Source organism: Bos indicus x Bos taurus, chromosome 5 (genome assembly GCF_003369695.1).
Source record: "Bos indicus x Bos taurus breed Angus x Brahman F1 hybrid chromosome 5, Bos_hybrid_MaternalHap_v2.0, whole genome shotgun sequence".
NCBI lineage: Eukaryota > Metazoa > Chordata > Mammalia > Artiodactyla > Bovidae > Bos > Bos indicus x Bos taurus.
Genome location: NC_040080.1, coordinates 329,746 through 356,169, shown reverse-complemented (window position 1 = coordinate 356,169; position 26,424 = coordinate 329,746). Strand labels below are relative to the sequence as shown.

Here is a 26,424-nt window from a genome sequence, read left to right as displayed (position 1 = left end):
CTTCTGCACCTGGTTGGCTGTGCGCTCCATCAGCTGTTTCCTCTGGAGCCTCTTAACCCACAGTGAGCGCCTTAGTTTGGGGCCCTCTGGGTGGCTTCTGCGAGCTGGAGGGTCGCTGCGGCTGACCTTGATCCGGGGCTGCCCGTGTGCCAGGCTCTGCTCTGTGCACAGCCTTGGGGAGGGTGGACTCTCAGCTCCCATGTTTGGATGCGGCAGCTCAGGCTCCAAGAGACTCAGTCACGTGCCTGAGGCTACACAGCGGGTCCCGGGCGGCGTGTGCACAGGCCTTGTCACTGCACCGCGAGGCGGGCTCTGGATGCCGCGGGGCGTCAGGTAGGCCTGTCCGGCCCGTGTCTGTGAGAGGGTCAGGCAGGGAACACAGTGGTACGAGGTGATACATGCTGGGATCAGGACTGTGTTCTGTCTGATCATTTTTATCAAAGGAATAATGCATTTTAACATATATTTGTAGGGAAGTAGCCAGTTAGCCAAAATGGCGGTGGTCAGGCTCTCTGAGCCCAGCCCTGTCCCCCACGTTTGTAAACGCACAGTTGTGTAGCAGCTGAGATCACTTACCACATGTGCACGGCACGATGCACCCACCTGGCCACGGGCCACTTGTATTCTGTAAACATACATAAGCTCCACCTGAAAAGCCTTGGCCTCCGGGTTATGGCTACGTTACGGCTGCATCACGACTGTCCACTGGGGCAACAGCAAGAGGAGAGACCACCGTGTGTCTGCTGCTCCGGCGGCTGTGCCAGTCAGGAAGGAATAAACGCGTCTGCCGTTCCTACGGCTCCTTGAGCTTTCTTCCAGCCTCCGCACTCGCGCCTTGCCTCCCCTGGGTTCAGCTAACAGTGTGGACAGCAAGACAGCCGGCGTAGTCAACAGTGAGATGCAGTAAGACAGCACTTCTTAATAATAATCCGCATAGCACGTGCCCTGGTGCTGCATAAGCTGTGGTACGGGGGCTCTTCAGTCTGGGAACAGGCCGGGTCTGTGCTGGTTGCTGTGTGGGGTGAGCAGCGCGTGGAGAGGGAAGGACGACCTGACACACGTGAGAGGCCTGGCGGGAGAGTGGAGGGCGGAGGAGAGGCCGAAAGGCTGCAAGAGGCTCCATAGAAAACACAAACAGAGTCTGAAAATGTAGGATGTCAGGATGAGGGTATAAGGAGTCAGCGGAAAGGATGATTAAACGTTGAGCTTCTAGTGAAAAATGCTGGTTGGTCACAGAATAATCACATTTTTATTCTATTGTGAGGTCTAGCCATTTTGGTTTTTGCTTGTGGAGCTGCTTCCTAAGAGAAGACTGTTAAGGAGCTTCCTGAGCAGTGGAGAAGTCCAGTTCGCACCCAGCTGTTGCTCTGTGCCCCTGCAGATACCCGAACACAGCCTGTGAGCTACTGACGTGCGACGTGCCACAAATCAACGACAGGCTGGGAGGGGATGAGACTTTGCTGAACGTTCTTTACAACTTCCTGGACCGTGAGCCGCCCCTCAATCCTCTGCTCGCCAGTTTCTTCAGCAAGACCATTGGTAATCTCATTGCAAGAAAAACTGAACAGGTAATCATCCGCCCAGCCCACATGCTTTGGGAGGGAGGCTCGGCTGATGCGTGGAGGGCGGTTCTGACTGTTCCGAGGGACACACCTGGAGCCGCGTGGCTGCTGCTGTGGGAGCCGGGGTGGATGAAGAAGCTGGCTTCCCAAGAGAGGGCCGCGGGCCTGCTCTGGATGAGCAGCACTAGCGCTGTTCGCGAGGGGCACAGGCCCCAGGCGAGGCCGGCTTGCCCTCTCGCTGACCGGTCCCACCGTGAGGCCCAGGCCCTGCTTGCGTCGTGCTAGGACCGTAGGATTCCTGCTGTTGCATCTGTGTTTATACCATGCACGGGTTCTCAGTCGTGCCCAGCTCTTTGCAACCCCATGGACTATAGCCAGCCTCCTCTGTCCATGGGATTTTCCAGGCGAGAATACGGGAGTGGTAGCATCTCCTTCCCTGGGGAATCTTCCTGACTTGGGTGGAACCTGCGTCTCCTGACTGACGGGTGGACTTTTTACCACTGGCGCCACCTGGGGATCACTTCTTTGTGTCTAGGGCACTTGTTGTTTCAAATAAATAAAAGGAAGTTCTCCTCTGTCCAGTGGATAGGACTCTGTGTCCACTGTAGGTGGCTAAGATCTGTAAGCCGCGTGGTGCAGCCAAAAAATGAAACGAATGCCAGTTACAGGTTCCTGTAGAGCGTGGGGTGAGCTCACCTCACTGAGCTGGAGCATGGTTCTTCTGGGCACGACGGGTGCGCCTGCCCCAGACCGCCCTGGCATGCTTCGGCACCATGCACCGCACACGTCCCGGAACGGCTGTGCAGTGTGCAGGCGCCTTGCCCAGCGCCCGCTTCAGGAGCCAGCATGTCAGTCTTTCATCTCCCGCCCCTGCTCACCGTCCCCAGTACTCAGTTTCAGAACAAACCCCAGACAGCGTGTTGGTTCTGTAAGCACTGCATTGTGAGTCTCGGAAGCATGAAGACTTCCTTTCTCCTGGTGTTACATCAGGTGGGCAGCATGCGTGGCTAAAGTGAAAGTGCCTGAGGCTGTTTGCAGTCCCAGCAGCAGAGCACGGTTCCTGCTGCTGCACTTCCTCTCCAGCCTTTAATGGGATCAGTCGGTTTACTTCAGCTTTTCTGATAGTTGTAGATAACAGCATTGTGGTTTTAATTTGCATCACTTCGGTGACTGCTGAGGATGAGCACCTTTTTGTATATTAATCAGCCATTTGGATATTTTTTGTGTGAGATCTCTTGCCCATTTTCTTTCAGCCTCTCTGTTTTCTTTTCATTTGTAGCAGTTGTCTATTTTGTGGATACAAGTCCTCTGATTTTTTTTCGGCTGTGCCACATAGCTTACCAGATCTTTATTCCCCTACCGGAGATTGAACCTATGCCCTTGGCAATGGAATCTCAAGTTTGAACCACTGGACTGCTAGGGAATTCTCCCTTTGTTGATTTTGTGTTGCAAACATCATTTCCTACTCTGTTTGCTGGTTTTTGGGGTTGGGTTTTTGGTTTTTTTTTTGGTTTTTACTCTATTTTTTAATCAACAGAGTATCTGATTTTCATGTAGTGCAAATCATAACTCTTTATTTATGGTTGGTTTTTTTGTTTGTTTTGTCCGTTAAACTTTTATCTACTTCAAAATCATAAAGATACTCTGTATTATTTTATAGAAGCTTTATTGTTTTCAGTTCAGTTCAGTTGCTCAGTCGTGTCCGACTCTTTATGACCCCATGGACCGCAGCACGCCAAGCCTCCCTGTCCATCACCAACTCCCGGAGTCCACCCAAACCCATGTCCATCAAGTCGGTGATGCCATCCAACCATCTCATTCTCTGTCGTCCCCTTCTCCTCCTGCCCTTAATCTTTCCCAGCATCAGGGTCTTTTCAAATGAGTCAGCTCTCCGCATCAGGTGGCCAAAGTATTGGAGTTTCGGCTTCAATATCAGTCCTTCCAATGAACACCCAGGACTGATCTCCTTTAGGATGGACTGATTGGATATCCTTGCAGTCCGAGGGACTCTCAAGAGTCTTCTCCAACACAACAGTTCAAAAGCATCAATTCTTCTGCGCTCAGCTTTCTTTATAGTCCAACTCTTACATCCATACATGACCACTGGAAAAAACCATAGCCTTGACTTGACGGACCTTTGTTGACAAAGTAATGTCTCTGCTTTTTAATATCCTGTCCAGGTTGGTCATAACTTTCCTTCCAAGGAGTAAGCGCCTTTTAATTTCATGGCTGCAATCACCATTTGCAGTGATTTTGGAGCCCAAAAAAATAAAGTCTGACATTGTTTCCACTGTTTGCCCATCTATTTGCCATGAAGTTATGGGACCAGATGCCATGATCTTAGTTTTCTCAATGTTGAGCTTTAAGCCAACTTTTTCACTCTCCTCTTTCACTTTCATCCAGAAGCTCTTTAGTTCTTCACTTTCTGCCATAAGGGTGGTATCATCCGCATATCTGAGGTTATTGATATTTCTCCCCGCAATCTTGATTCCAGCTTGTGCTTCTTCCAGCCCAGCGTTTCTCATGATATACTCTGCATATAAGTTAAACAAGCAGGGTGACAGTATACAACCTTGATGTACTCCTTTTCCTATTTGGAACCAGTCTTTTGTTCCATGTCCAGTTCTAACCGTTGCTCCCTGACCTGCATACAGATTTCTCAAGAGGCAGGTCAGGTGGTCTGGTATTCCCATCTGTTTCAGAATTTTCCACAGTTTATTGTGATCCACACAGTCAAAGGCTTTGGTATAGTCAGTAAAGCAGAAATAGATGTTTTTCTGGAACTCTCTTGCTTTTTCGATGATCCAGCGGATGTTGGCAATTTGATCTCTGGTTCCTCTGCCTTTTCTAAAACCGGCTTGAACATCTGGAAGTTCACGGTTCACGTATTGCTGAAGCCTGGCTTGGAGAATTTTAAGCATTACTTTACTAGCTTGTGAGATGAGTGCAATTATGTGGTAGTAGGGAAATGGCAACCCACTCCAGTGTTCTTGCCTGGAGAATCCCAGGGACAGGGGAGCCTGGTGGGCTGCTGTCTATGGGGTTACACAGAGTCGGACACGACTGAAGTGACTTAGCAGTAGCAGTATGAGCATTCTTTGGCATTGCCTTTCTTTGGGATTGGAATGAAAACTGACCTTTTCCAGTCCTGTGGCCACTGCTGAGTTTTCCAGATTTGCTGGCATACTGAGTGCAGCACTCAATATGCACTGCCTCAGGTCTTCCTAGCAGAAATGACCAGTGCAGACAGAGCATCACTTTCACAGCATTATCTTTTAGGATTTGAAATAGCTCAACTGGAATTTCATCACCTCCCATTTATTTACATATTATCTGTGGCTGCTTTTGTACTGTAGGGAAAAGCTGAGAAGTTGGGGCTTCTTTAATTTCTCTCAGTAACCTCGTTCTCAGGGAATCAGTCTTAAATATTTTTTGTTATGTTTATTCTTAGGTGCTTTATATTTTCATGTTATTCTGTCTTTTTATTGAGAAACTTTACTAAGATAATTGTCGATTTCCTGGAATACATTCAACTTGATGGTGATACATTATGCTTTTTTTCATATTGCCTTTTTTTTAAAGAATTTTTTATCTGTTTCCATCAGTGAGGTTGGCTTATAATTTCCTTTAAAAGAAAACTTTTATCGGGGTATAGTTGGTTTAGTATTGTGTTAGTTTCAGGCGCACAGCAAAGCAGCGTGCGCATACATGCGTCCACTCAGCTTCTTTGCCCACACGGGCCGTTCGAGAGCGCTGAGCAGAGTGCACGACAGTGGGTCCTTCCATCACTGCCTTTTCTTCAAGTGCCCACAGCAAGTTTTGGAACCAAGATTTTATGTCCTCATACAATGATATGGGGCATATTCTCTCACTTTATGTTCCCCGGAGGAGTCCTGCATAAGATGGGGATATTTTTCTTCAAATGTTTGACAGAATTCTCTAGTAAAGCCACTGCAGTCTGGAGTTTTCTGTATGGGGACGCTTTTAATTATAGATTTTGTTTCTCTTGACACCCTAGAACTCCAGTTTGTTTTTTTTTTTTTTCTGTCAGTTTACATAAGTGTGTTTCTCAAAGAAATTTATCTTTTAAAATTTATAGAATTTGGCATAAACTTGTTCCTGATGTGCTCTTGTAACAATGTCTGTAGGTGCACAGGGGTGTTCCTGGAGCCATCTTGCTGCCTCCTGTTTCTCTCTTTTCAAATACCAGTCCGCCCGCTCCCCATCGCCTCTCTTCTCTCTCTTCCTCCTCCTTCCTCTCCTCCCCGCTTCACTTCCAGAATGAGGATGGTTGGGACCCCCTGCCTCCCGCATGTCCCCATGGCCCCGGTAGAGCCCTGGGTCTGCCTCAGTGCAGTGGCCTGAACTCGCAGGCCCCTTTCTTCGGTGGTCAAGAAGACCTCTTCATGGGCCCTTCCCAGCCATCTGTGTTCAGCCACCCGCCAGCTGCCCCTCCACCCTCCTGTCCTGTCCCTTCTGCCATCTATGGGGCCTGTCAGCTTTCCGGATTTGTGACTCGTGTCCAGGGACTGTCAGCTCTTTCTGCACTGGTCATTTCTGCTGGGAAGACCTGAGGCAGTGCATATGGAGTGGTCACTGTGCCATCTCACTCAGGTGTTTGGGCCCCATCAGTGCCCAGGCTGTGTGGGGGAAATTCTACCAGCCCAGGACCCTCTCAGGCTCCCCACTGCCTCCTGGACTTGTCTGTGCTCAGGTCTCTGCCTGTCACTGAGGGCGTCTTTCTTACAACTCTTTCCACGTCTTTCCATTATTTCTGCTCAGTGTTGCTGAAAATGAATCTTTCTGTGGCAGTTCTCGGGGGAAGACAGTGTTTCCTAGGGTCAGGGCTTGCCCCGCTCGCCTCTCAGGGTTCATCTGGTTGCAGGTGATTGCGTTCCTGAGGAAAAAGGACAAGTTCATCAGCCTGGTGTTGAAGCACATCGGCACGTCGGCCCTCATGGACCTGCTGCTGCGCCTGGTCAGCTGCGTGGAGCCTGTCGGGCTCCGGCAGGAAGTCCTGCACGTGAGTGTGTGGGCTCCTCCTCCCCGTCTGCGCGGTCTGCAGCTCCTCTGCCTGTGGACTGAGCGCCTGGCGTAGGGAGGCGGGGGCTGGCGGAGCAGCACTGGGGTGCCCAGCACCCGGCTTTCCACCCAGCAAGACCTTCCCTCCTGGCTGGGCCCTCAGAGGTTCTCATGGTGGCTTGTGTTTGAGGCGGGGTCTGTCCTCTGCACCTGTTCTCTTGTCTTGCCTCGATCCATTCATGAGCAGAGAGCAGAAGGGGGCTGCCTTTCTTGCGCCTCCCCACCAGGAGGCTGCCAGGGCTCTGTTGGGCGCTCGTCCTGCGCCCAGGCGCCTGCGCGAGAGGAAGCACTTGCCTTCCGGGCTCCACGTAGAGAGTTCACGCAGACTGGAGTTGGCCTGCTGTCGGTCCTGACGCTCTCGCAGTGAGGCGCCCCCCACGGCTCCCTGGGCTTCCCAGAAAAGAGAGGGCGCTCGGCCGGGGAGCCCAGGAGATCTGTGCCAGTCACTGTAAGCTGTTGATCGGCAGGCTGTGTTTGTAGTTTAAAGTAGGATGAGTAAGCCGCCGGCCTTCTGGCCAGTCTCCAGCTCCTGGCGTTGACAGGTGCCACTCTCAGGTTCATAGCTCACTTCATCACGGAACAGCCGCCCACCAAGAACGAACTCTAGGAGCTGCTGTGGCTTGGTTAGCACGGCGTGAACATCAGCATTGTTAGGAGCTGGTGGGAGCCCTGCCCTGGACACGTTGAGCCTGTTGTGGATAAGGAAGTGTGGGGAGGAGCCGGGCTGCTCTGGAAGGCCCAAGTGCCGCTGGGAGCAGCTGGGCTGTGTGCGGGAGCGCACCCCCAGGCCCCAGCAAGGGGCTCCTGGCTCTGCCGCGGGGGTGTCCTGTGAGCAGTGCTCGAGTGAACCACGGGCGCATGTGGACGGGGCCTCCCTCCTCTTGGCATCTTCGGGTCACTCCAGAACTCGGCACTGCCTGTGCTTGCTGGGCCTGGGGACATGCCGGTGTGGTGAGGTGTCTGTGCTAGAGCCTGGACTTCCCTTCCATTCAGTCAGATGTGAGCGGTCACTGACACGCCTCCGTTTCCCTTTCAGTGGCTTAATGAAGAGAAGACCATTCAGAGACTCGTGGAGCTGATCCATCCGAGTCAGGATGAAGACGTGAGTAGGGGCTCACGGAGCCACCTTGGGGCAGGAGCCCAGCTCAGGGCGGCCGCGGGCGCTCTCCGGCACTGTCTGAGGGCAGGCCACTCCTCCTCAGATGTGGACTGACGAGTTCTCCTCTTCCTTTAATCAGGCACTGACTTCTAGACAGTTTTTCTCTAAAACATAAAGCATACATGTTATAAAAAATCAGTTTGAAAAGAATTGTGTTAGTTATCTATGGCTAAGTGACAGATTACCCCAAACATTAATTGCTTGTAACAGTATTTTTTATCTCAGTTTTTATGGGCCAGGGTCACAGGTCCTCTGCCCAGGGTCTCTCATAAGACTGTGATCATCTCAGGATCTGCCCCTGGGGGCTTGGCAGGACTGAGTTTCTTGAGGGCTGCTGTCCGAGGCTGCCCTCAGCTCCGTGCCCCCCAGCTCTGCAGGCAGCTCACAGCTGCTGCTCCTCTGGCCCAGGCACCCCTCTCGGGGACGGTCCTCACTGGCCGCTTCTTGCTCCCAAGGGGGGCGTCCAAGGGCTTGAGCCCTGGAGGAAGCCTGTGGGGTGGCCCCCTTCTCCTGTGGTGTCCCTGTGGGTGTCGGGTGGAGCCCGAGAGGCATCCCCACTCTGGACAGCTGCGCACGTTCTCCGTGCCTGGAGAGCGTGGTCTTGCCTCGGCCGCTGCCTGGCTGTGCTGTGTGGGCCGTGCTGCCCACGCGCTGACCGGGCAGCGGGCAAGGGCTGCTGAGCTCCAGATTGGGGTGAGCGCTGGGTGCCGACTGGCTCCTCCGCAGGCCTGGGGGCGCCTGGCTGCCCTCGTTTGCCCTGAAAGAGCCATAGAATGCGTCCTGCAGCCCCGTCCCCTGTGCCACGCACGTCAGGGTTGGGCCTGTGATGCTGCCTGCTCGGAGCCGGCAGCTGAGTCTTCCTCTGATGCTGTTCGTCTGCCTCAGCCTCACCCCACACGGTGCTCCCACACGGTGCTCCGCGTCAAAGAGTCTGCGTTTTCAGGGCCTTCGTATTTCCATAGAAAAGCTGAGTTCTCTGGGTTCTCTGTAGTAACTTTCCTGTTTTCATTAGCTCACAGGACTCACCCTGTGTATTAATAGCCACTTACTGATCTAAAGCAGAGACCTGGAGCAGGGTCTGCAGGGTGCACTTGCCCACCAAGGCCCAGTGTGCGCTCTTGAGGGGCGGCCAGGTCTGCACCCTGTGGGCAGAGGCTGGCCCTGAGGGTGGCTCTGCGTGCCCATCTTGCAGAGGCAGTCCAACGCTTCCCAGACTCTCTGTGACATCATCCGGCTGGGCAGGGAGCAGGGCAGCCAGCTGCTGGAGGCTCCGCAGCCAGACCCCCTCCTCACGGTGCTGGAGTCGTGAGTGTGGGCCGCAGCGCTGCGGGCCTGGGGGCGGGGGTTAGGGATGCCGCTGCCTCTGATCACTTCTCAGGAGCTCGCCCCTACCCAGGGTTACCTTGATGGGCCTCTTCCTCAGGGGAGGGGTCTCTGGGGGTCTCCTGGCAGGTCCAGAGAGTGCGGGCCCTGGGGCAGCTGTGTCCTGAGGACCCTGGGTGCTCAGCGTGAGCCCCAAGTAGGGCCCCTCTGGGGTTCAGGGTGCTGCTCCTCTGGTGGGGGTGGGGTCTGTGTGTCTCCCCACCGGGCCGTGACCGCGTGCGTGTCCTACAGGCAGGAGTGTGTGGAGCAGCTGCTGAGGAACATGTTTGATGGAGTGCAGACCGAGCTCTGCCTCGTCAGCGGGACGCAGGTGTTACTTACCCTGCTGGAGCCCAGGCGGGCGGGGTGAGTGTCCCCCGAGAGGGAAGAGCTGCCCCTTCAGTGGCCTGAGGCCCAGGGCAGTGGCTGGGCTGGGCTGTCGGCGTTTTTAACATTTTTAGTTACACAGGTAATCCTGGGGATACTTTTCTCGTTGAAAGATAAACCCTATGGCAGGGGCCAAGTCTCCTTTGACCTTCGCCATCAGTCACGTTCCCGCCTCAGCCCAAAGGAAGCCCGTCTCCAGTCTGCAGAGCGTTTGTGCGCACGTGCGTCCCTGCAGCGCGTGGCGCGTGCGCACTTCCGCCTGCCCTGCCGCGCGCGCTGCTGGCGGTCTGACCCCCAAGGAGACCGCAGTCCCCTCGCGTCCTTGCTCTGGAGGGGCTTCACTGCAGCCCGTGCCATTTGTTTGTTTTTTAAAGAAAGAGAAAACCAGAAAATGACAAGAAATTGACTTAGTTTCAATGGTGAGATTGTTGGCAGTTTCTCTTTCTCACTCTGGTAACCAATACATATTTATTACCTAAAACTAGAATTATGACGTTATCATCATTTTTTCTGGTTCAGCAACCAGAATATTGATGTTTTATCTACATGAGCCCAGGGAGGCTGGGCCCTTCGCGCAGGAAGTGGGGCCTCTGGTCGAGGCCTTGCCTGCAGCGCAGGGACAGCAGCACCATTGGGAAGAGACTGCGCTGGCTTTCTTTGGTATTTTCATCCTTTCGTGTATTTAAACATTGTATTCTATAACGACTATGTATTCCTTTTGTGACTGGAAACACTGTTTATATAAAAAAGCCAAAAGGGGGGTGTGGCCAGTCCTGTCTGTGTCTCCGGCGAAGAGGGGTCAGCAGGAAGGTCTTTGAGGCGGGAGGAGGGAGCCGAGCTCATGGGGCTGTGATGCCGCGGCCCGCCTGCCCCGCCTCCCGTGCAGTCAGCAGCCCCCCAAGACGAGCATGGGGGCATCCCTGCGTCCAGCCGCTTCTGATCCACAGGTCAGAGGGCTTGCTGGACTCCTGCTCTCAGGGACTGGACAGGCCGTGCACCGTCAGCCCTGGTGTCCTGCGTGGCATCGAGCCGCGGCTGAAGGACTTCCACCAGCTTCTGCTCAGTCCACCCAAGGTAGGCGTCCTGAGCAGAGGCGACCTTGTGGGTGGGGTTGCTGGCGAGGTGAGGACCTCATGCGTTGCCCGCAATGGCGGACACACTCAAGCCCCATCTGCTGAGTGTCTGTCTTCTCTTTCGGGAGGCCTGGGAGTAGTGCGGTTCACTGACCCCCAGATGACTCCTGCCTTCTGGTAAGGGGTTGCCCAAGGCCCAGGTACACTGTAGGCTCAGCCTCTGTGTGGGGGACACCCCGCCAAGGGTCAGGGGGTCCCCAGGGAGCCCCATAGCTCCGCTGAGCAGCTCTGGGCAGAGCTGGCGACACTGAGGAAGGCCCACTTCTTCGCCCCTTGGTCCTTCAGCATAGCCAGGGCTGCGCACCCGCCCAGCTGCTCTGGGCGGCCTCCTCTGCACCGTCTGTGCTCTCCTGTGCCGCCTGCTCTGTTTACCCACCTGCTTGTGGTCTGCTTCCCACTGGAAAGGAGGGCCTGTGAAGGCAGGGATTCTGGAGCATTCTGCTAATGAAAAGGTGGACTGCATGCAGGATGACCCTGTCACGTGGCCAGCTTTGTCATCAGTCTCCTCTGTCATGAGCTCAGGTCACACCCGTGTGGCTGGCCGGCTGAGACCAGGGGGCCCCGGGCTCCCAGCAGCAGCAGCCCGCCCGGGGCCACTCTGTGAGCCCTGAGGGAAGCGCCGAGGCTCTTCACCTGACCGACTCCCTGTCTCCTCCTGCAGACCACCTTGAGGGCTCCTCCCCGGCTAGGCCACGCCACACAGCAGTGGCCCTGGTCCTTTGACATTGGGCTCCTGACCTAAATGAAGCCCACAGGTGGGCACAGGCTTGAACTGGCGGTGCTTCTGTGTTCACAGAAAGCAGCCATCCTGACCACCGTCGGCGTGCTGGAGGAGCCCCTGGGCAACGCGCGCCTGCACAGCGCCCGCCTCGTGGCCGCTCTGTTGCACACGGGCACACCCAGCATCAACCAGGAGCTCTGCCGGCTGGACACCATGGGGCTGCTGCTGGTGAGTGCGCCTGCGGGCACCGGTCAGGAACGGGGCCAGCCCCGGGCCAGGCCCGCCTAAGGGAGGCTGCGCTGAGACACGTCCTGCCCCCAGGCCCTGCCTCAGTGTCGGTTCACACAGCGCTGCCCTGAAAGCAGAGGTGGTGGGGAGACAGGCCTCCCCTTTCTCGTTGCTGCCTCAGAACGTTGTAGCTCTTCAGCCTAAAACAGCCTGAAGAGCCATCGTCTTCCTCCCACAAGGAGCCACCTTGGAACTGGGCCTGAAGGACCGCCTGCCTCAGGCAAAGTCCCTGGCTTTGCTGTGACCGTGGAGCTCAGACGTGGGTCAGAGGGCAGCTGGGAAAGGCCTCATTTCTGCTCCCCTCCTCGAAAGCAGATTCTCTCTCTCCTACTTTTCACTTTTCTTTGATCCTGGCAAAACACCCACATATAACGTGAGATACACCGTTGTAGCAACTGTCACTGATGTGGTTCGTTGCTCACGTTGTGGTACAGCCGTCACCTCTTTGTCCAGGCCGTGCTCATCTTCTCAGACTGACCGTCACACACTCGGTCCTCCTCCTCCCACCCTCCCCGGCCCCACCCTCCTGCCTCCTGTCTGTGGCTCTGACTGGCCCACTGGCCTGTGTGGCTGGGCTCTGGCCTCTGTGCTCCTTCTGCTTGTTTCACTTCGGGTGATGTCACCTCTGCTGTAGCGCGTGTTGTAGTCTCTTTCTTTTAAGGTGGAATGATAGTTCGTTTTGTAGATTACGTTCTGTTTATCCATCCACACACAGATGGACAATGGGTCGCTTCCACATTTTGGCCATTTTTTAAACTAATTTGTATACTTAGTTTTCATTTGGGTCACGAGGCATGGCGTGTGGGGTCTTAGTTCCCCGACCAGGGGTCAGACCTGTGCCCCCTGCTTTGGAAGTAGACTGCCACAGAAGTCCTCGTTATGGCCATTTTAAATAATGCTCCTGTTCAGTTGCTCAGTTGTGTCTGACTCTTTGTGACCGCATGGACTGCAGCACGCCAGGCCTCCTTGTCCATCACCAACTCCCGGAGTTTACTCAAACTCATGTCCATAGAGTCAGTGATGCCAGCCAACCATCTCACCCTCTGTTGTCCCCTCCTCCTCCTCCTTCAGTCTTTCCCAGCATCAGGGTCTTTTCCAATGAGTCAACTCTTCGCATGAGGTGGCCTAAGTATTGGAGCTTCAGCCTCAGCATCAATCCTTCCAATGAACACCCAGGACAGATTTCCTTTAGGATGGATTGGTTGGATCTCCCTGCAGTCCAAGAGACTCTCAAGAGTCTTCTCCAACACCACAGTTCAAAAGCATCGATCCTTCAGCCCTCAGCTTTCTTTGTGGTTCAACTCTCACATCCATACACGAGTACTGGAAAAACCATAGCCTTGACTAGATGGATCTTTGTTGGTAAAGTAATGTCTTTGCTTTTTAACATGCTTTCTAGGTTGGTCGTAACTTTGCTTCCAAGGAGCAAGCGTCTTTTAATTTCACGGCTGCAGCCACCATCTGCAGTGATTTTGGAGCCCCAAAAGATAAAGTCTGTCACTGTTTCCACTGTTTCCCCATCTATTTGCCATGAAGTGATGGAACCAGATGCCATGATCTTAGTTTTCTGAATGCTGACTTTTAAGCCAACTTTTCCACTCTCCTCTTTCATCAAGAGTCTCTTTAGTTCTTCTTCACTTTCTGCCATAAGGGTGGTGTCATCTGCATGTCTGAGGTTACTGATATTTCTCCCAGCAATCTTCATTCCAGCTTGTGCTTCATACAGCCCAGCGTTTCTTAAGATATACTCTGCACATAAGTTAAACAAGCAGGGTGACAATATACGGCCTTGACGTACTCCTTTTCCTGTTTGGAACCAGTCTGTTGTTCCATGTCCAGTTCTAACTTGCTTCCTGACCTCCACGAAGATTTCTCAGTAGTCAGGTCAGGTGGTCTGGTGTTCCCATCTCTTTCAGAATTTCCCACAGTTGGTTGTGCTCCACAACAAGGTAGGGTCAGCGGTGGCCTGCTGCAGGGACGGGCTCTGGGTGCAGCAGACCTGGGTGTGGCACAAGCCCTCTTGGAGGAGGTCGCCCTAACCCCACCACAGAGCCTCCAGAACTTACACAGGACTCGGGAAGCAGGCTCTGGGAGGGCGCAAACAGAACCTGGTGCGCCAGGACCCGGGAGAAAGGAGTGGTGCCCCCACGAGAGACTGACCCAGCCTTGCCCGTGAGTGTCCAGGCGTCTCTGGTGGAGGCGTGGGTCGCAGCTGGCCTGCTCAGGGTCGGGGGCGCTGAGTGTGGCAGTGCCTGCATGGGACCTTTTGAAGGAGGTCTTATCTTCATCACTTCCACCATAGTTTGGCCCCAGGTTAAATAACAGGGAAGGAACACAGCCCTGCCCATCAACAGAAAATTGGATTAAAGGTTTACTGAGCATGACCCCACCCATCAGAACAAGAGCCAGTTTCCCCCTCAGTCAGTCTCTCCCATCAGGAAGGTTCCCTAAGCCTCTTATCCTCATCCATCAGAGGGCAGACAGACTGAAAACCACATCACAGAAAACTAGCCAGTCTGCTCTCACGGACCACAGCCGTGTCTAATTCAGTGAAACTATGAGCCATGCCGTGTAGGGCCACCCAAGATGGACGGGTCACGGTGGAGAGTTCTGACAAAACGTGGTCCAGTGGAGAAGGGAATGGCAAACCACTTCAGTATTCTTGCCTTGAGAACCCATGAAAATGCTCCTGTAACTGTGGGTGTGTAAGAAATCTGAATGCCTGCTCTCATTGCATCCCCAGGGGTGGAGTTGATGGAGCACATAGTAATTCTGTGTTCAGCTGTTGGAGGCAGTGGGATTCGCACCAGCAATTCCTTCACAGCCTCGCTTACACGCACTTTCTGCTTTTTTGATAATAGCCATTCTGACGGGTTTCAGGTGGCATCTCACTATTTTGTGTCTTTTTAATAAGTGTATTTCTGTGTTTGGCTACACTGGGTCTGAGTGGCTGTGGGGGCCGCTCTCCAGCTGTGGTGCACAGGCTTTTCATCGTGGTGGCGTCTCGTCACAGAGCTCAGGCTTCAGTAGCTGCGGTGCTCAGGCTCACCTGCCCCGCAGCATGTGGGGTGTTCCTGGATCAGGGGCTGAACCTGCGTCTTCTGTGTTGGCAGGTGGATTCTTTACCACTGTTACCAGGGAAGCCCCACCTCCCTTTTTTTTTTTTTTTCATATTTATTTGGTTGTGTCAGATCTCAGTTACAGAATGCAGAGTCTTTAATTGTGTTGCAAGGGCTCAGCAGTTGCGGTGCAGACTCAGCTGCCCCTTGGCATATGGGATGTTATTACTAGTTCCCCGAGCAGGGAGCAAACCCATGGCCCCTGCATTGGAAGACAGGTTCCTAACCACTGGGCCACCAGGCGCGTCCTCTGTGTTTTGATTTGTGTTTCCCGGTGACGCAGTGGTAAATCCACCTGCCAATCCGGGAGGCACCAGAGACACAAGTTCAGTCCCTGAGTTGCAAAGATCCCTGGAGTAGGAAATGGCAACCCACTCCAGTATTATCTGGAAAATCCCGTGGACAGAGGGGCCTAGTGGACCATACAGCCCACGGGGTCCCACAGAGTTGGTGGTGACTGAGCAGCTGAGCGCGCCTCACGCTGGCAGTCGGTGATGTTGGGCGTCTTGTCATGTGTCTTGCTGGCCGTTTGAGTATCTTTTGGAGAAACGTCTCTTCACGTCCTCTGCCCATTTTGAATTGAGATGTTTGTTTTTTGTTGTTGTTGAATTGAAGAAGTTCTGTATGTTTTCTGACGCTAACCTCTTAGATGTATGATTTGCGTTCTTTTTCCTGTCGTGTGAGTTGACAGTCTCTTTATAGTGTCCTTGGACTCACATAAGGTTTCCATTTCGATCAAGTTCGGTTTATCTTTTTTTCCTTTTGTTGCCTGAGCATTTGGCGTCACACCTGTACCTAAGAGCCTGGCCAAACCCACTGTCCTGCATCCTCCCGCTGGGTTTTCTTCTAAGAGCGTTTACGTCTAAGTTTTTTTTTTTTTTTACGTCTAAGTTTTTCCGGGTCTTTGGTCCATTTGAGTTGGTCTGCGTGTGCAGCGTGCGTCGGAGGCGGCTCCACTGTCCCGCGCGGCCGGCCCCGCAGCGACCGTCGTGTTCTCAGCATCGGTGTCGTGTGTGTGGTGTCAATTCTGTGCTCCTGTGCATGTTCACCACCAGAGGCGGTTTCCACCTGTCACCGTGAGGAAAACGCATTGCATTTTGTCAGATGCTGCCTCAGCGCCGGCTGAGCTGGCTGTGTAGGTTTGTCCCGTCATTCTGTCCCTGTGGCGTGTCACACCGCCTTGCGTGTGGCGCCGCGCCCGTGTGTTGGGGGATTTACCCGCCTAGTCACAGCACGCCGTTGTTGCTGCTGCGTTGTTCGTCCCCGTGGAGGTTTCTGCCTTGCTGCTCATCAGGATGTAGGGCTGTAGTTTTCTTCCCCGTGATGACTGGTGTGGGCATGCTCTCCTCAGGATGGAGCAGGTAGCACGTGCCCCCTCCTCTTCAGTTCTTTGGGAAGCTTTGAGCAGATTGGTGGTGTTCTTTCCTCTTTAAATGTCTGGTGGAACTCACCAGTGAAGTCGTGTGGTCTGTGTAGGGAGGTGGTTCTGACTCTGTTGAAGATGAAGCAACCTCCCTGTCACCCAAGGTCACACAGGCAGAGGATGTGAAGCCTGGAGACTGCATCTCTGGAGCAGAGCTGTGCAGGCCCACAGGCTGCCTCCTTTTATCCAGCTCCTTCCACCCCCCGGCCTGGAAGAAGGCCCCAAACCCACCCTGGGGTGGCGTGTGCCCCGTCCCCCCGCCCCGTCTCTCCACCCTGCGCACCTGGCTTCCTTCCGTGGGGGCAGTAGGGGGTCTGGACGCTGGCTGCTGTGAGCCCTGCTGGGTGTGAGGTGGCCACGGGGCGTGGGTGAGGGTGCCCGTTCCCCGCCTCGCCGGTGCGGCCTGCTCACCTCAGGCAAGTCTGGAGGAGGCCTCGAGAGAGAAGCCACTGCCCATTCAGCTGCCAGGGGCTTCCAACCCAGGCCCCTGGGGAATGTCCACACGGGCGCCTGTTCATGGCCCCCCCGGGGGTGGAGAATTGCTCACGCTCCCAGTGATTTGTGGGTCAAAGATAATAAAAGAAGGATGATAAAAATATGACATAGCAAAACGTGTATCGTGTAGTGGAGGTGATTTTACAGGAAACTTGCAGCTTCATGGAGACACACCCGAGAGGGAGTAAGGCTGAGTTGCCATGGGCCAAACCTCCCACTTAGGGCGGGGAAAACAGACCCACAGGAAGCGGTCAGACAGGAGCAGAGATTAGAGACAGAAGCACGGCCTGGGCTGGATGGGGAGGGGTTGCAGGTGGCTCTTTGCAGAAGTTGCTAGAAGCCCTGCAGCCAGATGTCAGGGCGGAGTGGGAGGGGGGCGGTGTGGGAGGCGGCCAGACAGTGGGGCCCCTCAGGCTCCGCCCACAGGAGACAGCCTGGGTGCGTCCCTCGTCCCATCTCTGCAGGACCTGTTTTTTAAGTACACTTGGAATAACTTCCTGCACCTCCAAGTGGAGCTCTGCATAGCCGCCATCCTGTCCCACGCTGCCCGGGAGGACAGGGCCGCAGCCAGTGGACCCGAGGACGCGCTGGAGCCTCCACCCTCCAGTGGGGACCCAGCAGCCCCCCAGCCTGCCAGCAGCCTCCCTGAGGGCACCATGGTGACCCACGTAAGTCCAGCTGGGGTCATGTGGGTTGCCGTGTCCTGCCAGTCTCTGTGTGTCCTGTGTGCCCTGAGGTCCACCCAGGCTGTGTGCACACGCAGTGCTGTGGGCCTTGTGTTCTGTCCTTAACCCTCACGTGATGTGGGTGGGCTGCTCTGCTTTTAAAACCACGAGACGGGAGATCACAAAGAAGGCGTCCACACTTGCCAGACCCCAGTGCTCGTGGGTGGAGGGTCTGGGAGGGGTGCCGAGGAGCCCTGATGCTGCCCGAGTTGGCTCATCTGGGCTGTGGTGGCGAGTGGCCCCCAGATGACGTGTTTGCTGCGGCAGGAGTGCCCGGGGAAGAGCAAACGCGCCTTGATCCTTATGGGGGGCTTTCTGGGGCTGTGAGCCTCTGGGGAGAGTGGCGGCCCTGCACGGCTCTCCCGTCTTTCCCGATAGCCCGAGGCCCCCGGGATCGGCCTTCTGGGGGCTGCAAGCCCTGCGTGGCCAGTGCCAGGCCTGCAGGGAGTTGGTCTAAGTGCTCCTTGGCGCTCACTAAGGAGGGGAGGGAAGAGCAGAACGTGGCACACGTGGTCCCCAAGCCAAGGAGCCCGGCGGTACACGCTGGGCCCCGGGAGTCAGCCGTGCTGCCCCGCCGTGGGTGATGCGAGGCCGGGACGGGAGGGGCTGGGCAGGGGGCCCCTGGGTCTGTGGCCAGAGGCCTGGGAGGGAGTCCTGAGGGGCCACACCTGCGGACCTGACCTGGGCGACAGCAAAGGCAGCGTCAGTGGGGAGAGCGTCACAGGGCGAGGGGGCGGCGCTCGGGCCCTCCCAGACGGTGCGACTGCGACCGAGACCCAGCACAGACTCTCCGGGCGGGGAGCTGTGAAGGGCTAGAAGCGGGGCAGCCCCGGCTAGTGGCCTCCGTCCTGAACAGGGAAAGCAGGGGCGTGGCCAGCGGGAGGCGGCGGCCGAGGGGAGGGGATGGGGCGGAACGCGGGTCTGCTCATGGTGGCCCTGGGTGGCACCTGCCCGGGGCTGTGGCGGGAACCCTAGGGCTGGGCTCTGATGTCAGGTGTGCCCACAGGGAGCTCGGGGCTGGCGTGTCCGCGTGCTGCCTGCTGAGCCCACTCAGCCCGGGGGTGGGCGGACAGGGCGTGCTGCCCGCTGACCTGACCGCTGCCGCCTGTCCCCAGCTGTTCCAGAAGTGCTGCCTGGTCCAGAGGATCCTGGAGGCCTGGGAAGCCAACGACCGCACGCAGTAAGAGCGGGGCTGCGGGGAGGCCTCGTTTCCAAGCGCAGGTCCCACTGCCGGGGGCAGCTGTGCTGCTGGCGGGGCTGAGGTGCACTCAGGGTCCTGCTTCTTGAGGCCTGCTTGCCTGGCTTTGGGGCCCCGCACCTGCTCAGCAGCGGAGACCCCGGTCCTGTGTTCCACACCCTCTCAGGTCCCCGTGCTGGCCTCCAGCCGTGGCGCTCACGGAAGCCTTAAACCCTGGACAGAGCATCCAGGCCACTCCGTGCCTCCTCCCTGCCCCTCCTGGCCTTTGGTCACTTTGATGGGCTGGGGCCTCTCTGAAACCAGCAGGTGATGTCGCCCGCCGCTCGGGTGTGGTGACACCCAAGGTCTTGGCTGCTTGGGTACCTGGTGTGGCTGCAGGGTCCAGTGGGCCACCCGGTCCCCCTCGGCTCCCACTCTGCCTTCCTGAGGGTGCTCTGGGTGGGCATCTCTGTGACCTCACCTGGTTCATCCTTCCCATCCTGCTGTGCCGGACCCACAGAGCTGCGTCCGTTCTCACGGAGCCCCAGGCACGGTGGGGCCACCCTGGCTTCCCCTGGGCCCGGGTGTGGGGACTCGGGAGGCCTGTGCTAGGTCTCCTCCTCTGTTTTGCGTGTTGGTACACACGTGTGTACCTGTGTCAAGAAATGGCTCAGTGCTGTTAACCGAGGAGTCTCTGAGCCCCAGGAAGCAGCAGACAGGTGTGTGACGCCTTAACCCAGCTCTCCCATGTCCTGAGCAGCTTGCTCACAGGCCTCCACCTTCGTCCGGCTTCGCCTCTGGGCCGGTTCCTCCCAGTCTCCTGACCGTCTTCCCCTGCCGGGGGCCCACCGGGTCAGCACCCTCAGTGCGCTCTCTGGCTGTCACTGGACTGAGCAGAGAGAACTCGGTGCAGAGCAGGTGCCGTCCCCCGGGACTCAGGGCTGCCTTTCCGACTGCAGAGAGCCTGCGTCTTCCCGTCCTCTGCTGTCGGCCACCTGGGGGCAGGGAAGAGGTTGAGGAAGGGCCATGTGGGCGTGCTGGTGGCCGCCAGCCAGGGCAGGGACAGCCACCCCCGCTGCTGCCCACTGCTGGTCCCCGGTTGGCCCTCAGTCCCCCTGGATCCCGGAACGCCCTGGAGCAGCTCTCGCGGCCCTGACCCGACGCTAGTGTGCGGGGCCTCTGGCTGTGCGAAGTTGGGAGTGGGGGCCACTGGCGCCGAGTATGTGCTGCTCAACGAGCTCCATGGGGAGGAGCCCTGTGGGAGGTGGTGGCCGACGCTGGGCCTCGCCGGGCCCTGCCGACCTGATACTCCCTCTCCTAGGGCAGCGGGTGGCATGAGGCGTGGGAACATGGGCCACCTCACCCGGATCGCCAACGCGGTGGTGCAGAACCTGGAGGGGGGCCCCCTGCAGAGCCAGGTCAGCGAGGTCTTCCGAGGTGAGCGCCTCCAGGCCCGGGTGTCGCTGCCCGCGGTGCCCCCTGCACTGTGGCCTTCAGCGGGTGGGACTGGCCCTGCTGCTGGACGGTCAGCTTGCCTCCCACGGGTGACGTTCCCATTGGGCCTGGGCCGGAGTCGGTTCCCTGCCGAGCCCTGCACCCCCGCCTGTGCGGTTCGTAAGAGCAGCCCGGAGCCCTGTGGGGCCCCCTCTCATCGCGGTCTGCGGCCTCTCCACCTGGGGCTGCTGCGTGCCCCTTGCATGTCCTGGACGCCACTCTGCAGCTCCCAGCACCGTGTCCTGGGCTGAGCTGGGGGGCCTGAGGGGGTTCAGATGGGAGAAGGTGAGCAGCCTGGCCTCTCGGGGAGGAGGACAGCATGTCCCAAGCAGTGGGTGCCAGCAGGGGCGTGCACTCAGGGTGACGGGGGTGAGTGCACAGGAGCCAGGCCCAAGGCCTGAGGGCACTGAGGGGCTGTGGCGCAGAGGCTGAGGACAGGGCCGGCCCAGGGCGAGGGGGTGCGGGGGCGCACTGAGCAGGCGCGCGCCATCGGGAGCCCTGGCCAGCTGTGCTTGCCGTCTGGCCCTTGAGCCCGCGGGTGTGGGGAGCTGCCTTGCCGACGTGCAGCTGGTCTTTCACACGCGTACGGCCTTGGCGTGCCCTGCCAGGCACCTCCACAGTGGTCTCCGCCGTGGCCCCCACAGCCAGGGACAGCTGTGAGCTAAGCAGCTGGGGGCCTCAGATACCTGCGAGGCGCTCAGTCCCTGGTGGGCTGGGTCAGTGCCTCTCATGGAGCCGCGCGTCCCTGATGGCCCTGGGTAGGGGGCGGGTGTCGGGGCCCAGAGCTCCCTGGGAACACGTGCCCACGGGCTCGGGCCTGTGAGGCCAGGATGGGTGCGCGCTGCTGCGGGGTTCCGGAGACCAGGGGCTCAGTGCGCGGCCTTCCCACAGGGCTCCCGGCGGACTGCCGCGGGCGCTGGGAGAGCTTCGTGGAGGAGACACTGTCGGAGGCCAACCGCAGGAACGCGGTGGACCTGGTGAGCGGGCCCGGCCTCCGGGCAGAGCTCTGCGGGCCCCGCGGTCCCACCTGGCCTGGGCTCACGGGGCTGCCCGTGCACAGGGCTGGGGCGGCGGGGTGCCCACTCACGCCTGCCCGCCCTGGCCGTTGCAGGTGAGCACACACCACCTTCACCCCTCGAGTGAGGATGAGGACATGGAGGGCGTCCTCCCCAGCGAGCTGTCGCTGCAACAGGTGCGTGCGGCCAGGCTTCTGTGTCCCCACAGCACCTCGCTCTGCGCGCCACCAGAGCTGCAGGTGGGGCTGGCGGGGGGGCCCCCGGGCACTCTGCGTCCACGGGACCCTTGGGCCTATGTGGACGTGGCCGCCTTGGGCGCCCCCCCGAGGGGCAGGAGCTGGGAGAAGCCGCTGAGGGCGTCTCCTGAGAGCAGCCGGCCCTGTCCAGGCGTTCTCCGAGTACCAGGTCCAGCAGATGACGGCCACCTTCGTGGACCAGTTTGGCTTCAGCGATGAGGAGTTTGCTGAGCAGGACGACAGCGTCAAGTGAGCCAGCAGCCTGTGCCCACCTCCCTCGTGCCCTCCGCGTCCTCGGTGCCTGTGGGCGGGAGCCGGGTGCCGCTTGGCCTCACCAGGTCCCCGGCCTGCGGTCAGCGCTGCTCAGGCTGTCCACCACCTCCTCAGCTGGATGCACATGTAACCCCAGGGTCTGGAGGTGCCCTCAGGGGAGGGTGGGGCAGGTGGGGCGGGTGGGTTGCCCTTGGCTGTGAGCCTGCAGCGTGGCGCCCCTGTCCCCGCCCCTCAGGTCCAGGCGGGGCCACCTCCCACCCCTTCTGGTGGAGGTGACGGTGTCCCTGCTGTCCCCGCAGCGCCCCGTTTGACAGGATTGCGGAGATCAGCTTCACCGTCGACGCTGATGACGACAGCGTGAGTCCGCGGGGTCTCTGGGAGGCGGCCAGGCTGTGCAGGCACGAGGCCAGGGGGCCCACGTGTGCTGTCCCGCAGCCGGGCGCCGCGCTGTTCGAGGCTTGCTGCAGCGACCACATCCAGCCCTTCGACGAGGACGACGATCTCTGGGAGGCCGAGGAGACGCACCGTGCAGCCCGTGTGACCAGAGCCAGGTGGGCCCCAGACACGCCACCCCGCCCGCCCCTCCTCAGCCCCGCCCCGCCGCGGGGAGGGCAGCTGACTCCTCTCCCCCCAGGTTCGGGGGCCCCCACGCCTCAGAGCGCTGCCCAAAGGACGGCCCGGAGCGCCGAGGCCAGGGTGCAGGCGAGGGCGTGGGCGCAGTTCAGGCAGGCTCACCATGTGAGGGCGGCTCAGAAGGTAGGTGATGGGGCTGCAGGGGGTTTTGGTGGAGACGCAGAGACAAAGGGTCTGATGACCCTGCCCTGCAGCAGACACCTTCAGCCCCTGACGGTCTCTGGGTGGACCCCGGAGCCACCCTCTGGCCACGCCGTCCTGGCTAGGGTGGGTGTCCCAGGGACTCTGGGGGAGGCACACCTGCCCCCCTGCTGCTGGGCCTCCACGGTCACGCCTGGACCCCAGGGCAGGGCCGGTCTGCCTGCTGGACGAGGGCATGGGCGTCCTGTCTCCCCCAGTAGGCTCCTCATGGGCTGTGTTTGATGGGCCAGTGACTCCCATGGCCGCCAGCCCTGCCCCAGCAGTGGCCCGGGACGTGGGCTCCAGTGTGTGGGCAGCCGGCTCCCCCAGCACCTCTGCTCCAGAGGAGAAAGGCTGGGCCAAGTTTGCCGACTTCCAGCCTTTCTGTTGGTGAGGCGGGCGCTGGGGGGAGCGGGGGCCCGGCTGCCTGAAGCCAGGTCTCCTGGCTCAGGCTGAGTGTCGGCCTCGTCCACAGCTCTGAGTCAGGGCCGAGGTGCAGCTCCCCGGTGGACACTGGCCACGGCGACACCCAGGCTGGCCTGAACCAGGGCCCAGAGAGAGCCCGTGAGTGGGGCCGCCTTGGGCAGAGGAGTGGGGTGGGGCGGCCAGGACCCCGGGGTGGCCGCGTCCCCCGGGTGATGGTGGGCTTGGAGCGGGCCTGTCTTGGGGGGAGGGCCCACCTCCAGGCAAGGCCCCCGGGCTGGCCTGCCGCCCCCCAGGAGCGGACGGCGGGCGCACCGTGCCGCCCTGTGCTCATGCTGGGGCCTGTCGGCCCTGAGCCCTGTCAGACTTGGAAGCCACCGGCCTGAGTGGTGGCCCTGCCTGTGGGGAGGACAGTTCTTTGCAGTTGCTGTGAATTCACAGACACACACGTGTGCGTGTTACACGGGCATGGTAGTGGGTGTGGGGGACAGGTGTGTCTCTGGGTTGTGGGCTGAAGTTCCCGCACGCTGCACACCGGCGCTCTGTCCTCACCTGGCATCGCTGCCCCGTCTTGCAGTTGGTGCCTGGAGCACGTGTGTCCCCAGGAAGGCACCCCTGGTGGCTGCCAGCAGCCGCGAGGATGAGCAGAAGGCGGCTGCTGCCTTGGAGGCTGTTGGTGTGGGTCCCAGCCAGAAGGCCTCCCCGCTGTCCATGTCGGGCCCCAGGTGAGCAGGCAGGATGGGCGGCAGGGGGCTCCCCGGGGCGCACGGAGGCCTGGACCTCTGCTCCCTCTCGTCCTGACGGCCCTGTGACTTCTCAGAGGCCAGCTCTGGACAGGAAGGATGCCCTTTCCTCTAAGGGGAAGCCACGGGTGGTCACTGAGGTAACGAGGGGCCAGCCCACCCCATGCCTCGCTGGAGGGGTTGGCCAGGCTTCGGGGGTCCTGGGGGGCAGGGGGGTTCTGGAGCTGCTGCCGTCCTGGGGGTGGGTGCCCAGTCCAGTCACACACATCGCTGGGCACCTCACACATACACACGTCTGTCTCGCTGGACCGGTAGGACAAGGGTTGTCTGGGGCTCTGCTTCGGCCCAGGCCCTGACGGGGGTGCTCCCCGGCAAGCTCAGCCCTCCAACCACTCCGTGTGTAGGGCGAGCCCGCGGCCTGGGGGACCCACTGTGGACAGAGGCTCCAGGCTGGGCAGGCAGCAAGAGCCGTGTGCTGACACGGGACGCGGGCTGCAGGGCTCTGGGCTGGGGGAGCAGAGGAGCTGAGTCGGTGTGAGGGGCGCTGGGCGGGCAGGGAGGACAGGGCTGCCCCTGCTCCCCCGCCCCCTCGGAGCCTCCCTCTCCGTTCTGGGCTCAGCCTCTCTGTGGGGGCCCAGCTCTGCCTCAGCACACACTAGCTCCTGGGACCCAGGGCACGCCGATCCCACCGTGCTCGGCTCACCCCTGGGCACAGCCAGGAGGGAGCAGGTGCCCGTCAGGAGGGGCTGGTTCTCACCGAGCCGCCTAGGGAGACCCATGGCTCAGCTTCTTCCTGACCCCTGGTGTCCCCTGAAACTCACTTGGCGATGTTCTGAAAGCAAATCCTTTGGTTTGAGGGGTGCACTTTGGGCCATTGTGGGTAACGAGCCAGGCTTGTCTGCAGGCTCCTCCCGCCACGTGAGGACTCCCCCACCCTCGCTGCCTCCCCGGAGTCCTCACAAGGCAGCGGGTGACGCTGTGTAGTGGGAGCGGGTGCGGCCGCTGGGTGCTGTGGGCGCTCCTGGACCCCAGGCCGCCCTCCTGTGCTCCCAGTCTCCAGGAGTGGGTGGGCGTGTTCTGGGCAGACATGGCCTACGGCTGTCCAGGGAATGGCCCTGGGCTACACGGTCCACAGAAGGGCGTGGGCTATGGGGGCGCTCCGGAGCAGGTGGTGGCCTGCGGGGGGCGCAGGGACGGGCAGCCCTGGTGAGTGCTCCTGGCAGGAGGTGGCCGCCTGGCGGGCCACACAGGGACCGGGGGGGTCTTTGGAGTGTTTGGAACTTGGGGTGGCAGAGCGGGGTCGCGGCTAACCAGAGCCCATCTGCCGCGCAGGGCTGACTGTGCCCCCAGCTCACCGCCCGGCCCAGCGCCCCTGGACCCTGCTGAGGCGCCCACTGCCCCTGCCGAGGCTGCCGTGACGGGCCCTGCGCCCCGGGCCATCTCCCCAGTGCTGGCCGTGGCCATCCCCCCGGGGCCCATGGTGGCCGTCACCACTGCAGCCCCCGCCAGCCCAGCCGTTTCCATGGCGGCCGCCCTGGGGACAGTGACAAGAGACAGGTGAGCCGGTCAGGCCGGGGGAGGGGCTGGGGGAACCCGGGCAGGGGACCCCGGCCCTGAGCGACGCCCCCCCCCCACCCCGCAGACAGGCTGGTGGGCCGCTGCCCTCAGGAGCCGCCCTCAATGGCCCCGTGTGACGCTGCTGCTGCGCAGTCTTGGCACCCAGCCCAGAAAAGCACCTGGTGATGCAGTCTGTCTTTTTAATTTAATTTAATTTAATTTTAAAATAAATGCTGCATTGGTAAAGCTGGCAGTTGGAACCAGCCGGACAGCCCCGCCTGCATTTGTCCTGCCTGAGCCCCACCGAGCGGCCACAGGGGTCCAGCCCCGCACACAGCAATAAGGCCTTGGCCGTGGCTCTGCCTGTGGGAGCCCGGAGCCGCGACCCCCGAGGCCCGAGGGCCGGGCCAGACTCCACAGACTCCATGCCTGTTTTTTACCAGTTTTTTCTTAAGATGCAGCAAGAGCCATGTTTGCACTTTTATCTGGCGCAGGAGAGGGTCTCCTCGGCTCTGGGGTCAGATGCAGGGCTGGAGCAGGGCTGGCCAGATGGGGTCCTAGCTGCCCAGAGCTGGGCGCGGCCTGTGCCAGGCTGCAAACGACTGCCTTAAAACACAAGCCCCCTGCGGCCTGGCAGGGTATCCTGGGCCTCCCGCAGTACACGCTGGGGGCGCGGGCCATGGGCGGGGTGTGGCGCGCCCAGCAGTGCTGGGGGGCGCCAAGCTGTCCACGGGGGTCTGCAGGGTCAGCTCACATGACCTTCTGACGCTCTGACGGCACCCAGACCCTCGACTCCAATAAAGGTTGTTACTGTCACCTACAGACCTGCGTGTCTCGCGTGTTCTTCAGCTGCAGGCCCTGGAGCCCCAGGCCCTCCACTGCCCCGGGCCCATCTGAGTCAGCGCCGAGAGCAGCTCCGCCTGGAGTTGAGCACTGGGCAGGGACCTCAGCCCGACGGCTGTCCCCGGGCCAGGAGCACCCCTCCCGTGGTGGGTGCTGCTGCTGCTGGGCCGTCCAGTGGCCCCACTGACCGTGTGCTGTGGTCTCCACCTGGGACCTCTCGGGGGGCTTCTGGCCTCTGCGGTGCCACACCCCACCTCCCACCTGCTGCCACCCCGCCGCTGGCTGGCACTCATTGCAAGTGAGACCCAGTCCAGGTGACACCCACAGTTGAATGGAGAGTGACCCCCATTACAGCCCAGAATGGGGCAGTGGGGATGGTCAGAGCCCAAAGGC

General features: G+C 59.3%; 1 protein-coding gene across 8 annotated transcripts in view; it reads left to right on the top strand.

Moving 5' to 3' along the window:
• The window catches only part of PPP6R2 (protein phosphatase 6 regulatory subunit 2), a 61,848-nt gene extending 35,838 nt beyond the window's left edge, over positions 1–26,010 (top strand). For 2 of the 8 annotated variants that reach the window (XM_027540413.1, XM_027540414.1), the window contains 20 exons: positions 1,382–1,568; positions 6,448–6,585; positions 7,681–7,746; positions 8,996–9,108; positions 9,418–9,531; positions 10,500–10,626; positions 11,482–11,634; positions 17,196–17,399; positions 18,572–18,636; positions 19,955–20,070; positions 21,019–21,104; positions 21,239–21,319; positions 21,531–21,628; positions 21,952–22,203; positions 22,287–22,408; positions 22,684–22,855; positions 22,941–23,029; positions 23,466–23,613; positions 24,964–25,188; positions 25,278–26,010. In XM_027540413.1, the coding sequence (XP_027396214.1) occupies positions 1,382–1,568; positions 6,448–6,585; positions 7,681–7,746; positions 8,996–9,108; positions 9,418–9,531; positions 10,500–10,626; positions 11,482–11,634; positions 17,196–17,399; positions 18,572–18,636; positions 19,955–20,070; positions 21,019–21,104; positions 21,239–21,319; positions 21,531–21,628; positions 21,952–22,203; positions 22,287–22,408; positions 22,684–22,855; positions 22,941–23,029; positions 23,466–23,613; positions 24,964–25,188; positions 25,278–25,374 (2,653 nt within the window). In that variant the 3' untranslated portion in view covers positions 25,375–26,010. Of the gene's footprint in view, positions 1–1,381; positions 1,569–6,447; positions 6,586–7,680; positions 7,747–8,995; positions 9,109–9,417; positions 9,532–10,499; positions 10,627–11,481; positions 11,635–17,195; positions 17,400–18,571; positions 18,637–19,954; positions 20,071–21,018; positions 21,105–21,238; positions 21,320–21,530; positions 21,629–21,951; positions 22,204–22,286; positions 22,409–22,683; positions 22,856–22,940; positions 23,030–23,465; positions 23,614–24,963; positions 25,189–25,273 lie in introns of those variants that run through there. The other 6 variants (XM_027540419.1, XM_027540420.1, XM_027540416.1 and 3 more) reach the window with 6 other exon arrangements.
• The last annotated feature ends 414 nt before the right edge of the window (positions 26,011–26,424 follow it).